Below are 16164 nucleotides of genomic sequence, written 5' to 3'. Positions count from 1 at the left end.
GGGGCAGATGTTGAAAATAATGAAAGATCCAGGAAGAAAAGTGAAACGGATTTTATTCTAAATGGCGTAATTCGAAGCTTTTTCCAAAATGCGAGAAATTCGCGAATTTTCAAATTGATTTATAGAATGCGCGAATTTCTCGCGGTAATCATTTTTTAATGCGAGAAAAGAAAAAAATATGCGAGATTCTCGCATTCTCGCGCTGTAGTGAAAACACTATTTTATGTTCAGTTTAAATAAAGTATATTTCTTCACAAAACAATTAAAATGTTCTTACATATTAATAATAATAAAAAATGCACACCTCACTAACAGGATCTGGACCATAATGGAATTCTCGATGCAGTTTTCCAGAAAATAAGTCCAATACAAATTCCTTTAATTTACCAGGTACACTAAAATGAAGTTAAATCATTTAATTAAATAAAGTAAAAGTTAACACTAAAAGCAAGATTCAGATTAGGAGAATAGCAGGCTAATTTTTTTTAATAAAGTAAAATTGAATTAATTTATTTGAACCTGATATGCTATTTAATAAAATGATTTTATAACTTTCATATTTTAACAATCACTCCATAGTGGTCAGAACTAATAACAACTGTTTTGCTTAGTTCTACTGATAATGTTTGGTACTGGCAAAGTGAGAAATTCCATATTGTATAATAGTGCTGAAAATTTACATGCAAAGCCCGAAATGATTAAGCATTTCACACAAAGCCTATTTCATACAGTGCCAAATTTACAAAGCGTGAAGTAAAATTCTTTTATCAGATTAGTTTAAATTTAACAGCAACAGGTAAGTAAATAGTATTAAAAGCAGAGATGAGATTGACTCAAAGGCAAAAAAGCTGAATTTCCAAACGAGTAAATCTTACGTGTATGCAATCGTTTAATAATGAATTTAAGATAATAAATAACTATGTGTTAATATAAAATTGTGTACTATTTTATTAATATATAAATAATTACATCGACACTTAACAATTAGTAAAAAGTAAAATTACCAATTCAAAAAATAAATTTAGAAATTATATTTTTCTTCAGTTCACGCAAAGGAGACAATTATTACTCGAGAATCTGCTTTGTTAGCACATTAAACTACTGAGAATATACATTTACATTTATATTAATGATAATATTATTTAAAATACTATTACCATTAAATACTTATACCATTTCTTTAAATATAAATGATATATAGCGATCTTGGATTCTAAAATCATGGAATATGAATCGCCATATTGGATTTTGAAATCACAAAAATATGGATCTCGATATTGATTTCAAAAATCCAAAAATACAAATCATGCTGTGTAACTTTTAGATCTTGTAAATATGAATCACGATGCATAATTTTAAAATCACATACAAATATGAAAATCAATGTTTGATATTACAATGGCATAAACGAATCACAACATTAAAGTTTAAACTCGTGTGAATACGAATCGCTACATAGGATTTTCAAAACGTGTAAATACAAATCGTGATATTGGATTTTTAAATCTCGTAAATAAGAATCTCAATGTACGATATTTAATTCGTGTGAATAATAATCGCAGTGTGTAACCTTTAAATTAGGCAAATACAAGAATCGATGTTTGATATTAAAATCACTAAATTAAGAATCAAGATATTAGCAGATTCCGGGCTTGGATTTATATGAAGCTTGCTTATATTGTTTTTGTTTAGCCATAATTAATAAAAATTTAAAAGATTAATTAAGAGGCTAAATAAATATTTTCACCACAAATGAACAGTCTTTATTTTTTTCACACGTCACTTTTTTTAAACATAGAAGCAGCGACGTCTGAATTACGAAAATAAGTGCAATCTGGCGGGCGGGTAAAAATGCGAAAAATCTTGTAAGATATTTTCTGTGCATAAAAGTGGAGAAAATAGTCAAAAACGCAGTAGGGTTGGTAACTATGTATTTTAAATATTCTGTTTAGATATGAAAAACGGAAATAAATATAATTATTTTATTTAAACAGCTGAATTTTTAGAAAAATAGCAATATTTATAAAAAAAAAGTCAAACTTTTAGAGAATGGGTGCTTTTGATTTAAAAAAAAAGCTTAAATTCGAGAGATAAAAGTGAAAAAGGCGGAAATCCGCTGAAAAATCTCATCCCTGTAAAAGTAATCTCTTAATCCATATTTTTCTTTTCCCAAAATGCATAAATAATTAGTATTGCAGTGCACATCATACAATATTACTATTTATTGCAATATACCAATGGATTAATTGGGATTTCTTACACTGCCATTTTTCTTAATTAGATTAATAATTTCCTTAAATTTTTAATTAAATTGCCTAAACTTAAATTTTTTTTCAAAATTAAAAAATGATGAATTGAATAAAAAATATGTTTTTCTTTTGCCTTCAACTCATTAATGCTTCTTTGAAAAAAGAAAGGGAAAAGAAAATAGTGAGTCGTTTCTTTCCTTTTGATTTACATCTACCAAACCTTAATATCATGCTTTGTTTACAAGTAATGGGCACTTTCGATTTTGCTGTTAACATACGAGTAAATACTAATTAAAGAAGAAAAAAAAGTTGCCAACCTTTCTTTGCCTAAAAATAAAGGATAAAGAAATGGAACTTTTGTATGGTACCTCACTATAAACAATATAAATCTTATATACATATATATATAGTTAACTTAAGATATCTTCTATTGAGCATACTTTTAGTTCATATATATATACATACAGAGGTCTGTCCAGGCCAAATTTACTTCCGTTAACTGTACCTTCACAAAATTCAACTTTAGGACAAACGGAACATTTTACTTTTGTATTCCGTAAGAAACGATAAATCAATCTTTTTACCATATTTTTGCGTTTATTTCTTAATATAATTTTAAGTTTTCACAAATTATGTCTAAATTTTCACAAAATAGGTACCTCTCAGAAAAACCGAGACCCCTGATATATATATATATATATATTTATAAAAATAAACTTATTTGAATATCTAATAGGATCTTTATCTAAAAGCCCATACTTAATATCCTCATAATTTGGAAATAAGTACATATGTCGAAAACTATCAATAGCAACTAGAGGCAGATCCTTTTGAGTTTTTCCAAGATGATGAAGAGGATGTGCAAACTTCATTCCATCAGCAATTAAAAAGTTAACAAGTGCTGCAAAAAATGGGATAGTTAGTGATAAATTAATAATTATGTAAGTAAATAGTGAACTCAATAAATTATCACTAACCTCTAATATACAATGAATATATTATTGTAAATTTACAACAGTTATTTTTATCTGTCATGTTAATTCTGCTATTTATTTAAGTTCTATATCTTTTAGAGATATCTTTTTATTATTAAAGTAGAAGAATAGTTTAATGAAACTAGGTACCTTCTACATATAATTTCAGAAGTACATAATATATTTTTTTTACTTACATAAAACTTATGAACAATTATTCTGCATTGAATAAAATTGTGATTTACCCATATTTTAACTTATGCAATAATTAACAAATTACTCACTTCTATCATCCAGAAGTTGACTTTGTACTGCATTAGTAAAGGCTTTAGGGCTGTCTGTATCATCTGGGTGATGGAATAAGATTAAGAATGGTAAACCTTCTTCTGTTAACTCCTACAGAATACAATACACAATAACCAAAAACATTTTTAATTAATAAGCAGAATGTTTCTACTATTTTCAGTCTAGTTATATTAGGGATGCCAATTTACATTAAATTGATTTTTAACTTTTATAGTTTTTATCATGAGCAAGATTTTAATTTAAATCAGACTATTAAAGTGTCTGATTTGTAGCGTAACTATGTTACGTTATCCTCTACGTGCCTTTGAGCACTTAAGGCCTCTAGCATATCCCTCCAACACCTCCTGTCTCTAGCAAAAGATCTTGCTTCCTCCCAGCCAGATATTCAACATTCTTTTAATTTGCCCAAAAACATGCGCTGGATGGTAAGTCTAGGTCTTCCTCTTGTTCTTTACCATCAGGGGCCCATGTAAGCGCAACAGATGTAATTTTTTCTTTGGACATTCTAAGGATATGTCCGAGCCAGCTCCATCTTAGTTTTTTAATTTCATCTTCTATTGTTTTTATTTTAGCTTTCTTTAAAAGATTTTGACTTGATACTTTGCAAGGCCAGAAAATTTTAAAAATAAATCTTAAACATTTGTTTTGAAAGGTTTCTAATTTTTGTATTTCGATCTTAGTCTGTTTCCAGGTTTCTGCGCCATATAATAGTACTGCTCTAACAATAGCTTTGTAAACAACTATTTTTGTCTTTATTTCAATATTTGACTCTCTCCAAAATTTATGTAATCCCTTAAAACATGTTCTTGCTTTGATTATTCTCTGTCTAATATCTTCACTACTTCCACCTTTTTTTTTATCTACAATAGAACCTAAATAGCTAAATGACTCTGTCATCTATTTCGTGATTTGTAGCGTAGCTAACACCATAATTATTCAATTCCAATTCACTAGTATATAAGGCATGTTAATTCGATCCTATCTGGAAGTACCTTTAGACGGTTAAGATTGTCAGTAGCCAAAATCTACATGGGTGACTTGCGGACGTGATCCAAACATGTCTGCCTCAATCATTACGCATACCTCAACTGAAATGCCCACTTGGATTTAAACACACCTAGTTAGGTGAATAGTTGACTTGCTGTTTGTGACTGCGACATTGTCTTCGTGCTGTTGCTACTCAATCTAAAAAAAAAACACAATGGCGGCATGAACACACTGAAATTTTAAGAACAACATAGGAGTGACCATGCACACAATCGTAACCTTAATACAACAATTAAGACTAGTGTTCAAAGTTCGATGATCTTAATACAGCTCTTACCACCAGTTTTAAAAGTCTGGTGATCTTAACCCTTTAAAGGGTCATTTAATCCCAGTAAATGTAAATTAAAATATTTTCGGAATTGAAATTTATAAAAGAAAAAAAAACTCATTTAGCCTATCAGATAAAATTAATTTAAAGCCACTATTTGGAGATATTACGGTTCATTAGGTCTTTATTAAGAAAGTAAGCAAGACTTTTATTTTTTTATTTAAAAAACAAAAAAATTTGTTAGTACTACAAACTGCAAAAGGAATTATTCATATTATAGTGCTTTAAATGTTTTCAAAATTGGCATATGGTCACTAAATTCATTCAAAAGTGTTTAATCAGATCTAAAGTTATTAACAAATGAAAAGTCAAATTAAAAATGGTTAAATAGTTCACAATGGACATTTCAAATTGGTGGCAAGTATACATACCACGGCCTTAGAAAGGGTTAACACAGCTCTTCCGACATCTCACATAACAGCAATGAATCAATTAGTGATATCCACTCGTCGAATTCTATCCCAGATAAAATTCTAGTGGGGGAGTATTGTAGTGTAGAATTGTAAAATGTACCACTACAATTATTCACTAGTATATAAGACGTGTTAACTTGATTCTATCAGGAGGTACCTATAGATAGATGACAGTTGACGTTGTCGGTGGCCTAGATCCATTGATTATAACTCTGACTGTTTCAAAGATTTCAATTATATTTACATCTTTTATATTTACATTCTAATCATTAAATTCACTCAAGACTCTATATTTTTTTAATGCAGTAAATTTTAAAGAGCCCCTAAATTGTAGTCAATTTTATGGGCTAAAAAGTACAAAAAAAGTATCTCATAAAAACAAACTATGCCATATTGCTGAATGAGTTCAATTTAATAAAATTGTAACTAACTGGTATTGTTCTTGATTAGATTGTAAAGTTAAAAAGTACAAAAGTAACAGATTCTGTTCTGAAAATTAGCTCTCACTTATATATACATATATATGGCTACATATAGTATATTTTTACATAGTTTTAACTATACATTCGATTTATAAAAAATCTGCATTAAGTGGCATCCCTATAAAATCAAGGTTATATGTATGAAAAGTTCTTATTATACCTCAGCATTTTCAAAAGTTATTTCTCTTACTAATGGAATACATCTGTTTGTGCTCCAAGCGCTTAACTCATCATAACTTTGGTAAACACCAATGTATTCTTCATCGTTTGCACCTACCTGTATAAAATATTTTAAATGTAGTTTAATTAACTGAAGGAATGATTTAGTATTTGCAATATAAGAAATTAGAAGGGAGAAGTGTCTAATTAAATCACAGACAGTGGAAAAAATTATTATTATTAAAAAAAGGAAGAATGATCTTTAACATTTGACCAACCATTAGATTTTAACATATTATGTTACAATTTATAAACAAACCTTAAACATGCTAATGTTTTTGTGAAAAATATCAATTAACTAATAATTATTAATTAATCAAGAATAATTACTCACTTTAGATTTTGATGGGCTAAATATAATTTTTGCTTTCTTTTCTGGTGATATAGAAGACTCACCCAAAGGCCTATCAAAAGAAAACAGTTTTATGACAATAAGAAATACAATTTGCATAATATTGTGCTTCTCTCAAAACAATTTTAATGAATGAGAACTATAATGGAATGTACAAGATTTGCCCACATTCAAACACATATGAGACTCATAGAAGCATTGCAGATCATCTTTTATTAGTGCATTATTTTTGGATGATTTTGTAATTTTTTCATTGTTTTGTTTCAGGTAAAAAAAATAAAAACAATAGTTCCAATACACAATAGGAATCTAGCATACTGTTCATATTCTATATATATTCAGTATTTTTGCTGACTAAGTACAGAATGAAACTCTTCTATTCACCCTGAATTTTTTAATATTTTTTATCTACTCTTCACTGTTCAGAATTTAACTTGAAAATGAATCTTCTCTTTGCTTCATAGAAGCATTGCAGATCATCTTTTATTAGTGCATTATTTTTGGATGATTTTGTAATTTTTTTCATTGCTTTGTTTCAGGTAAAAAAAACAATAGTTCCAATACACAATAGGAATCTAGTATACTGTTCATATTCTATATATATTCAGTACTTTTGCTGACTAAGTACAGAATGAAACTCTTCTATTCACCCTGAATTTTTTAATATTTTTTATCTACTCTTCACTGTTCAGAATTTAACTTGAAAATGAATCTTTTCTTTACTTCGAACTTTTGTGAAATCAACTACAGGTTCAAAAAACATAAAATATTTCAAAAAGAACATAAAGTTTTATGATTTTTTTTCTGGAAGAGGTGGAAATGAATCATAATTAAATTATAAAAAAGCTAAAGAAATGAAAACTCTAAACTCAGCGGCGCGACAGCCCATAGAGGGCCAAAGTCTACCGTGCCCATCTCAATTTTCTTGACCTTGGGCTCTGGGGTGCAGGAGCAGATGTTCCGGTCAGGTGGTCAGCCGAACGCGGAACCCCCAGTGTTTAGTCCCCAAACATGCTTGGTACTCATTTATCGACCCACTGAAGGGATGAAAGGCTGAGTCAACCTTGCCCGGCACGAGGATCGAAACAGGGACCTGTGGAACGACAGCGTGAAGCGCTACCTCTTACCCACCGGGCGTCAAAAGAAATTAAAGTTAACTGGAAAATTAAAACAATTTTATGATTTACTTACCCCTTAACAATATAAAATTGGCAGTCATCTCTTAAATCCATGGCAACTTTTAAGTAGACATCATATTCGTGCAAGCTTTTATCTGGGATATAAATAACAACTTTTCTTTTGTTGGCCTACAGAAATAAATAATGGGCTATACAATAATGTCAGATATAAGTTACAATGCAATAATTACAGAGATAAATAAAAAATGAAAAAAAAAATTAGAGTTTATTTGAAAGGACACTAATTAGTTATTTGAAGATAAAATCAAAATTTATTAGCCATCAAGTTGTTAATTTATAAAATGAAGTATCTTTTAACAGTAATTTATATATATATATAAAAAAATGGTATTTGGGAAAAAATTTAAATACTACTGAAGTTCAACAAATGCTTAAAATTAATATTTTTTAAAGAAAAAGAGCATCAATAACTTTGAAATATATATACACAATAGATTCCCAGTTTTACCTAAAACTGCTGTACCAAAAAATATAACTTTTTGCTCAAGGTTCATGAATACATCAAAAATATTGCATATATTCATAAATAAAATTTTTATCTCTGATTAATTCTAAATTACTTTTCAATTGCTCAAACCTGATATAAAATAAATAATAATTTTATCAGCAGTTAACTCTCATTTACAATCACAGTGGAGCCCAGAATTTATTGGTTCTACAGGTATACCGGTAGTTCACGGTTAGAGATTTTGGAAATTAAGCAAATGTTGCAAAATGTTTAGTAAGTTTGCAAGTTCAAAAGTAAATAATTAGGACTCCTAATTAAGAAACAGTCTTAATTTGAGAATTAAGAAATATACTCTTAACTCTAGTCCTAATTTGGTTTAATTTCGAAAATGTTTTTTCCAGCATTTGAAACTTTATGATGTATTCTCCAATTACCTGAATTCACCTATTGGAGGTTAAACAGAATATGTCATTCAAAGTTACTCTTGGGGTATAGTGTTCTCAAAACTATTTGCTGAAACTTGCATAACCAAAAATGCTCCAATTCTGAGCTTTTTGGAAAAACTAAGACTACATAAGTAAACTATATATGCCTATTAAATATGTAAGCTTACATCAACATTTTGGATGTCTTCAACTGTTTCCAACTCTTTCACTGGATCTTTCATCAAATCTCTTATATGTTCAACGAGGGCTTCTAAGGATCTCTGGCCACGATATTCACGTTTCATCAGTTTCCCATTTCTAAGCAGTTTCAAAGTTGGATACTTAGAAATCTTAAACCTTTGAGCAAGATTTGCTACAAAAGAGAATCATTTATTACATTGATAAGGAATATTAAAAGAGTCACCATTACAAATATGTGTACATTTGCATGTATATATATCACAAAATAAACTGATATGTGTTAACAAAAAAAAAGATTATAATAAAAGGAGAGTTTTTGTTAGTTGGATTTAAATTTAAATCTTGCAAAACACTATGTTCTATTACATTATTTTTGTTTAAATTCCACAGTAATTTTTAAATATAAAAATCATGATCATAAAACTTGCCTATATGCAAAAATTTTTATTAAAGAAAAAAGATTATACTATTGTTATTTATTTTCCAACATAATTTTTTCTTTAATTTAACTTACTTTTATAATTTACAAAATATAAATAAAGTGAAACCTATCGGGAGCGACCAGTCTCTGAACCACAATAAAATGGTCATTCTTAGGTGTTACCTCCATTGATTTCAAACTATTATCAAAGGTACATGATTTTTCACACACGATTTTAATTTTACTTAGTGTCATTTTCTTGGTGCAGAAATGCCACTTGTGTTGTCGTCATGAAAACCACATCCATGCATAAAAATGACCCCTACAACATGTAAAAAGTAAAAACAAATTTACCAATTATAAATGACAAAACTGTTTTTTAAAAAAAACAAAACAATTATGTTTCTTAAAGCTTGCCTTTAATTTTAAATCAGAAAAAATATTTTAAAGATGAGAAAAGGCTTGTTTGTATGAGATGCTCACTTTTTTAAATATGTTTTTTTTTAAAATTTAATTCAAAGTAGTAACATCACAGTGAAAATTACAATTTCGTGACAGTTAAAATAAATCATAGATAGCATTGTCTAACACAAATACTTTGAATACACTTTAAACTACTTATATGATACATTAATATTTTTTGTTAAGATTGCAGGAATTGTTTTTGCGCTTCCTAATTTGAGCTTTTCCGCATTTGGGGCAGGGGTTTGCCCAGAAGCTAAGAAAGGTTTTGATGGTTCATCCTAAAAAAAAATTGTTTCTTTAGGGAGTCTATAAAAAAATTACTTGCCGAAAATGGAGGCCGGTACACAGTGGTGGTCTTTCCTGGAGGTTTTACTGTAATTCATTATTATTGAATAGAAATTTAATAGACAGAGGCACTTTTGTCATTGAAAGTTAAAGAGTTGTCAAATATTCACATTAAAAATAAATAATCAAATCATTTTACGACTTACACTCACTAACAGAATCCACTTTTCCAAACAAAACTTTTTTGACATCCTAAAAGTAATAATACATAAATTGTCAGTTTAGCTTTTTAAAAACAGATTTTAAATTTCGATTGCATAAAATGGATAATGGAATATTCTATAAAAGAACAAACGAAGAAACATAATGAAATGTTTGTAACCAAAATATAATTAAATAATTGAGCTCAATGAAAACCACGGACTTAGAAAAATCGCCGCAAAACAGCTGAAGTAACAAATCAGTTTCTCAAACCTATATATTCTCATAAGCAAAGAATAAATATGTAATCATTTATAATTAATTATTGTTACGTACTAGTATTAAAAAAATGGAGTATCGTCAGATTTGATAATTTATAGTAAAAGTAGGTAGATGATTAAATTAAAGTAGAATATCTTTTTTCTTCAAATTTATCTTAAAATATATATATATATATATATGAAGAAAAAAAAATTACTTTTTGATGAATAAAAAAAGATACCAGTCNGACCAAAAACAAACAAACATTTAATTGAAAATTAACTTCTATGTAAAAAAAATAAACAATAATAATAAATAAATATATAAATAAAAAACGTATAGTTTCAATTTATGATTTTTGTGAAAGTGGAAATATGCAATTCAAATTTTTTTTATTGTTATAAATTTAAAACCACTATGTCAACAAATATTGTGTGGTATCTGATATATTAAGTAATTGAGACATATACTAAAGCAGCACATACATTAAAGACTTCTAATTATATTTGCCATTGATATCTATTTTTCATTGATATCATATCAAGTAAAGTGTAAAAATTTTTAGTTTACAGTAACAATTTGCATAAAATGTCAAAAACAGGATTCCAAATTAGTGGCAGCTCTTACATCCTGGATTGCTGAAATCTGACTAGGACCACTATAAAATAATATTCAGCAATTGATATAAAATAAAGGCACACCGTTTTGGTTTTTTAGATTTTCAGTTTTATGTTATAAGGGTTGCCACTCAAATCTGGAAAACAAATTCCCTGTGTTTTCCCTGTACAGAATAAATTAAGGGGAAAAACACAATCACTGTGCTCTTTTTTGAGCTGTATTGGGCTAACTAAACCAGTTATAATTGCTGAAAAAACTTAAGGGAAAAAAGAACAACTGAACATACTTAAAACAAATGATGCTATAGTAAATGAACTAGTTTAATATAGCTGAAATATCCTTAAATATCCCATAAATTCCACTTTGATTGATTACCCTTTTCTAAAAGACAAAAATAAACAAAATTCCCTGTCTTTACCCAGTTTGTAAATAAAAAAATCAAAATTCCCTGCATTTTTCCTGTTGTTGTAGGTGATTTTTAAATTTCCTATATTTTCTAAGTTTTCCCTGTGGAGTGGTAACCCTGCTTACGGTCTAAGTTACAGTCGCCAACTTTTATATTTCATCATAACTGTAAAAATAAGATATTTGTATTTTAATTTCCCAAAATTCAGTTTATTAACCTTTTGTTTAAGCAAATAACCTGATATAGACAAGTAGACCTGATATAGATAAGTGAAAATGCATTGGAATTAGTATTATCAATTAACTTTCAACACCTGGAGAAAAAGAAATAGGTTATTTTTTCAATTTTTAAACTCTTGACATTGCTAAATAAGAGACCAATGATCTTTAATAAGTAAAATGTTTCAGTATAACACATCTATTATGAAATTAGTTATGCTCACATAGTCTTTAGCTATTTGTTCAGCAGCTTCATCAAAAATAGGTCCTAGCATCTGACTAAATCTACACCAATCTGCATAGAAATTAAGGAACACCAGCTCATGGTTTTCTGAAAAAGAAATGACAATGATGTAGAATAATAATTTTTATACACTCTACTTGATCTAATGATAAATACAAACGAATGAAATAAAAAATACTCACTGACATATTGATCAAAATTATCTTCAGTGAGACTAACTGCTTTTGCATCAGCACCATGAGTCATAAACAACTAAAATTAATTAAGTTATTAGAGTGTTAAGTTATTACTTTAACAAAATTAATAATGAAGAAACAAAAGTTTAATGAACACTATAGACAAGTATTTAATTAAAAATTTCATTTATTCAATAGTTTTGAAAACCACGGAACCACAATCCACAACCACGGAACCCCTATCAGAACACATTTCTCTGTAACCAAGTGTTTACCTTAGGTAAGGTTTCTTCATATAAGACGTTCAAATTTTGTATGCACTTATGTAAGATGGCCAAATACCTTCAAAAGGCAAAATATTCTATGATGATGCACCAAAAATATTCAATGCTTTAAAAAATAGAAGACGTTAAAAATGTATTATAATTAAAGAAATGATTTTCTTCAAGAGTTTGTGTTTTTTTAATTTTTAGAAATCTCACTTAACTTTTTGAAATCTCACACTGTTTTTGAGAAAGGGTGGGAAATTCTCACTCATTTTTTTTTTCTATGATGAAAACACTGCATGTGAATCCTTCTAACTCAAATTGATAGATTCTAAAGAATCAAAATTTTGAATGGTGACATTGGACAAATTCTCTTTCTGCATTGCTTTAGTTCTATCATTAAATGTCTTTTTTTTAATGTATGGCTGTTTATTTAAATTGCCACACTTTTTTTATTGAAATCATTTGAGTTATTATAATGAAAGACTTCTATGTCAGTATCGAAGTCAAGATAGCCACATTCAACAAGTTTTGCAGCATTCAACAAGTTTTCACAGGAGAATGAAGAAGAAAAAAAAATCACAGAATAAGGCAAACTGAAAATGTAAAACTAGGATTTAATGGCCACCTGTAGACAAGCCACTATATTATATTTTTGAACAAGCACCAGTTTCCAAATATCTCCTAAAATGATCAAACATAAAATACGAAAATTGATTTTTTTTAAAAACTTTAATTGATAGCTTCACTAGAACATTATAAATTCAAGTTTTAAAAAAGAAATCCTTTTAAATTTAGACAGTGTTTTCATTACAGAAAAAAAATGGGAGAGAATTTCTCACCCTTTCTCAAAAACAGGGTGAGATTTCAAAAAGTTAAGTGAGATTTCTAAAAATTAAAAATCACGAATAGACTTGGAAAAAAATTATTTCTTTAATTATAATACATTTTTAAGATCTTCTAATTGGATATTTTTGCTACATATATGGAATAAGTTCTATATCTACTTTTTCATCAGCTATTATACTTATTTGGCTGAAAAATATCCGTATTTGTTTCGTTTCTACCGACATTTGTTTAATTTTCATTTGTCCGTTACTGAGTAGAAGATGTCGCCTTAAGAAGGTATTAGTCCATCTTACATTCATGCACAAAAAATGTAAACGTCTTACATGAAGATACCTTACCTACGGTGAACACGTGGTTGCTGAGAAATGTGTTCTGAAAGGGGTTTTGTGGTTTGGGGGGGTGTTCTGTTGTTCGCACTGGTTCTGAACAATACTGGTAAATAGGGAAGCTAGATAACAAGGACAGATGTTCAGAATAATGAAAGATCAAGAAAGAAAAGTGAAACAGATTTTATTCAAAATGGCAAAAGACGAAATTTTTTCCAAAATTGGCACATTTTGAAATTGATTAATAGAGTGCGTGAACTTCTCGCGTTAATAATTTTTTATTTCGAGAAATGAAAAAAATATGCAAGATTCTCGCGCTGTAGTGAAAACATTGTTTAGAGATTAAAAGGAACATTTTCCTAAGAATGGTGGATATTTCAGCTTCAAACTTCATCAGTATTTATAAAGTGCAGATGTTTGTACTTGGAATAACTTTTAAAATATATGTAAAACCTAGTAGTTTGCCTGGGGTTTGGCAAAAAGAATTGCACCTTTTTGATTGTCAAGGTTTCCATTTAATTTCAGAAAGGAAAAAAAAAATTCCCCAATTTTTCCAAATAATTGTTAGAATTATTTAAATTGAATCTCAATAACTGATGACTGACAATTCTAAGACTGTTTATTTTCCAGGTAAGATGTAGGAATTTTACAGGTTAAAAATGAAGCTTTCTCTTATTTTTAGAGTTAAAATAAAATTCTCCGCTCTCCCTGACCTGCGAGAACAAAGATTGGAAAAAAAAAATAAAAGAAAAGGGTCAATCAGTTTTGTGTTTTGTTGGTGGCTTCTTTGATATAGTGATCCAAATCTTCCTAAAAATGGCAGTTAAAAGTTTCTCCTAATAATAAATCATGGCCTAAGTTTTTCATTAAAACATTGCAGATTTTGAGGAGAGATTTCTGTTTGTGATGTGTGTTACCTCCAACTTTCGGGCAGAGAGAGAGAAAAACTAGAAACTAGAAAGAAAAAAAATATCACAGAAAGGGACTAACTTGTAAAGTATAACTCGTAACCAGCCCTGAGCAATAATTTACATGTTTTTTTTTAAATTTGCAATCTCAAAATATTTTGCAAAAATCTATTTGGCATCTTGGCAATTGTAGTTGGCTCAACAGATCATGATACAGAAATACCCCTGATTTAACAAAACTAAGAACTTTTTGGTTTGGCTGGCCAGGTAAATTCACCTTTTTTTTAAGTCATGGCCATTTTGTTTACTTAAAAAAAGTTCACTTTATTTGTGATCAGCTAATCACAAAATACTTAACACAAGTATTATTGGTCATTAGTATTACTATTACAGAATCTAAAGATCAGTAATATTTTCAGGAAATATCTATAGCATATTTTTCAACAAAAATCAGTAGCATCATAAGACTGAAAGGGAATTACATATAAAGAGTAGAATGAAAGATGTTAACAGGAAAACGTGATGAAATCCGGTCACATAAAATTCACTCCCGTTTTTCTCAGGGTACCAAAGATATTCATTTTATGCAAATGAGGAGTAAACAATATTTAGAAAAATCAGGGAAAGAATTTATATCATAAATATAAAACATCATAAAACTGAAATATTAAGCTTTTATGATTACGGCACAAACCATATGTAAGGTATTTATAAAGCTAGCAGTTTAGTTTGTTGTCATATTTACTTGACAGGGCGGTAGATTACTTACCACAGGTATAATACTTTGTAATAATACTATTAAAATAGATGGTATCATACTCGTTAATTTTAAATACGGTTAATAAATATAATATTTAGAGATCAATGTTAACATATTACTTAAAAATAAACATAAACGTGTCGGCCGGAGAAACCGTAAAACCGACTCTTTTTTTAAGAAACACACGTAAAAGTTTTATTCTCTAGTACAGACGATAAAGTAGAGTGGTAACAAAGTTTCTGATTCAAAGTATCTTAACTTTTTTATACAAAATTGACTCTAATTTTTAATATTTTAGAAATTGAAATTTTAAAAAAGAATTTAAGTGATATTTTTCAACGAAAATGAAAGTTTAATTCATTACAGAGGAATGTTTTATTCTGAATCGATAAGCAAATACAGCTATCCAAACAGAATCGCTATCATTAGTGCATCGTGTCTTAAATGATATAGAGTGACTGGGTATCTTAGGTTTACATAAATATTGGCGTAATTATTGGCGAGTGTTGATGTTAATAGTGTCTAAAGATGAAATGTAAATAGTTTTTAGTATTTTTTTTATTTTTTTATTATTATTATTTTTAAATAGTCGTGCGTGTCTACAGAAGGGACGGCGCCCCTGCTTTTGTAGCTTGATGACCTGCTCGTGAAGTCAAGCACTTTACGGTAGAACAGTTTAACGTGAACCAATACCGCACACCCTCGATCCCTATGAATGCTGATCAAAGCGGTCCCCCCCCCCGCTTGTTGATCACGGCCAATGAAGCTTGATTTCGGTGTTTTACTGGGAACCGTGTCTTTACGATCAGTCCACTGTTGGACCCGGTGAAATGGAAAAGTACCAAAAAAATTTTTTCTGTATTTATAAAAAAATTTTTTTTTTGCATTATTGCTTTCCATTAGGAATTGTTTAAGATCATAGCATTAATATTTGCTTCTTCTTTTTCTTAGACACTACAGCTGGTTACCTGTCCAGGCCATCTCTGTCAGTTTACCCTTTCTAGATCCATTCCATGCCATATTTCTCCGCCCGTTAACTCCCGAGCCCTTTAACCAAAAAGAATATATATTCTTTATTCCTACTCTCTATTCTTATTCTCACTTATATATTCTTAGC

The 16164-nt window shown here is 28.9% G+C and overlaps 1 protein-coding gene across 4 annotated transcripts in view; it reads right to left on the bottom strand.

The window, feature by feature from the left end:
• LOC107438906 (endoplasmic reticulum resident protein 44) overlaps nucleotides 1-15493 on the bottom strand; it is a 25631-nt gene extending 10138 nt beyond the window's left edge. For 2 of the 4 annotated variants that reach the window (XM_043041239.2, XM_043041238.2), the window contains exons 1-11: nucleotides 15057-15493; nucleotides 11945-12014; nucleotides 11743-11849; nucleotides 10021-10066; nucleotides 8631-8815; nucleotides 7562-7677; nucleotides 6353-6422; nucleotides 5960-6076; nucleotides 3508-3619; nucleotides 3009-3150; nucleotides 305-395 (exon numbers count right to left, since the gene is read on the bottom strand). In XM_043041239.2, the coding sequence (XP_042897173.1) occupies nucleotides 305-395; nucleotides 3009-3150; nucleotides 3508-3619; nucleotides 5960-6076; nucleotides 6353-6422; nucleotides 7562-7677; nucleotides 8631-8815; nucleotides 10021-10066; nucleotides 11743-11849; nucleotides 11945-12014; nucleotides 15057-15104 (1104 nt within the window). In that variant the 5' untranslated portion in view covers nucleotides 15105-15493. The remainder of the gene's footprint in view (nucleotides 1-304; nucleotides 396-3008; nucleotides 3151-3507; nucleotides 3620-5959; nucleotides 6077-6352; nucleotides 6423-7561; nucleotides 7678-8630; nucleotides 8816-10020; nucleotides 10067-11742; nucleotides 11850-11944; nucleotides 12015-15056) is intronic. The other 2 variants (XM_071183187.1, XM_071183186.1) reach the window with 2 other exon arrangements.
• Between the last annotated feature and the right edge of the window lie 671 nt (nucleotides 15494-16164).

This window comes from Parasteatoda tepidariorum, chromosome 7 (genome assembly GCF_043381705.1).
Source record: "Parasteatoda tepidariorum isolate YZ-2023 chromosome 7, CAS_Ptep_4.0, whole genome shotgun sequence".
Lineage (NCBI taxonomy): Eukaryota > Metazoa > Arthropoda > Arachnida > Araneae > Theridiidae > Parasteatoda > Parasteatoda tepidariorum.
Note: the sequence above shows the minus strand (reverse complement) of the source record. Positions and strands in the feature narration are given on the sequence as shown.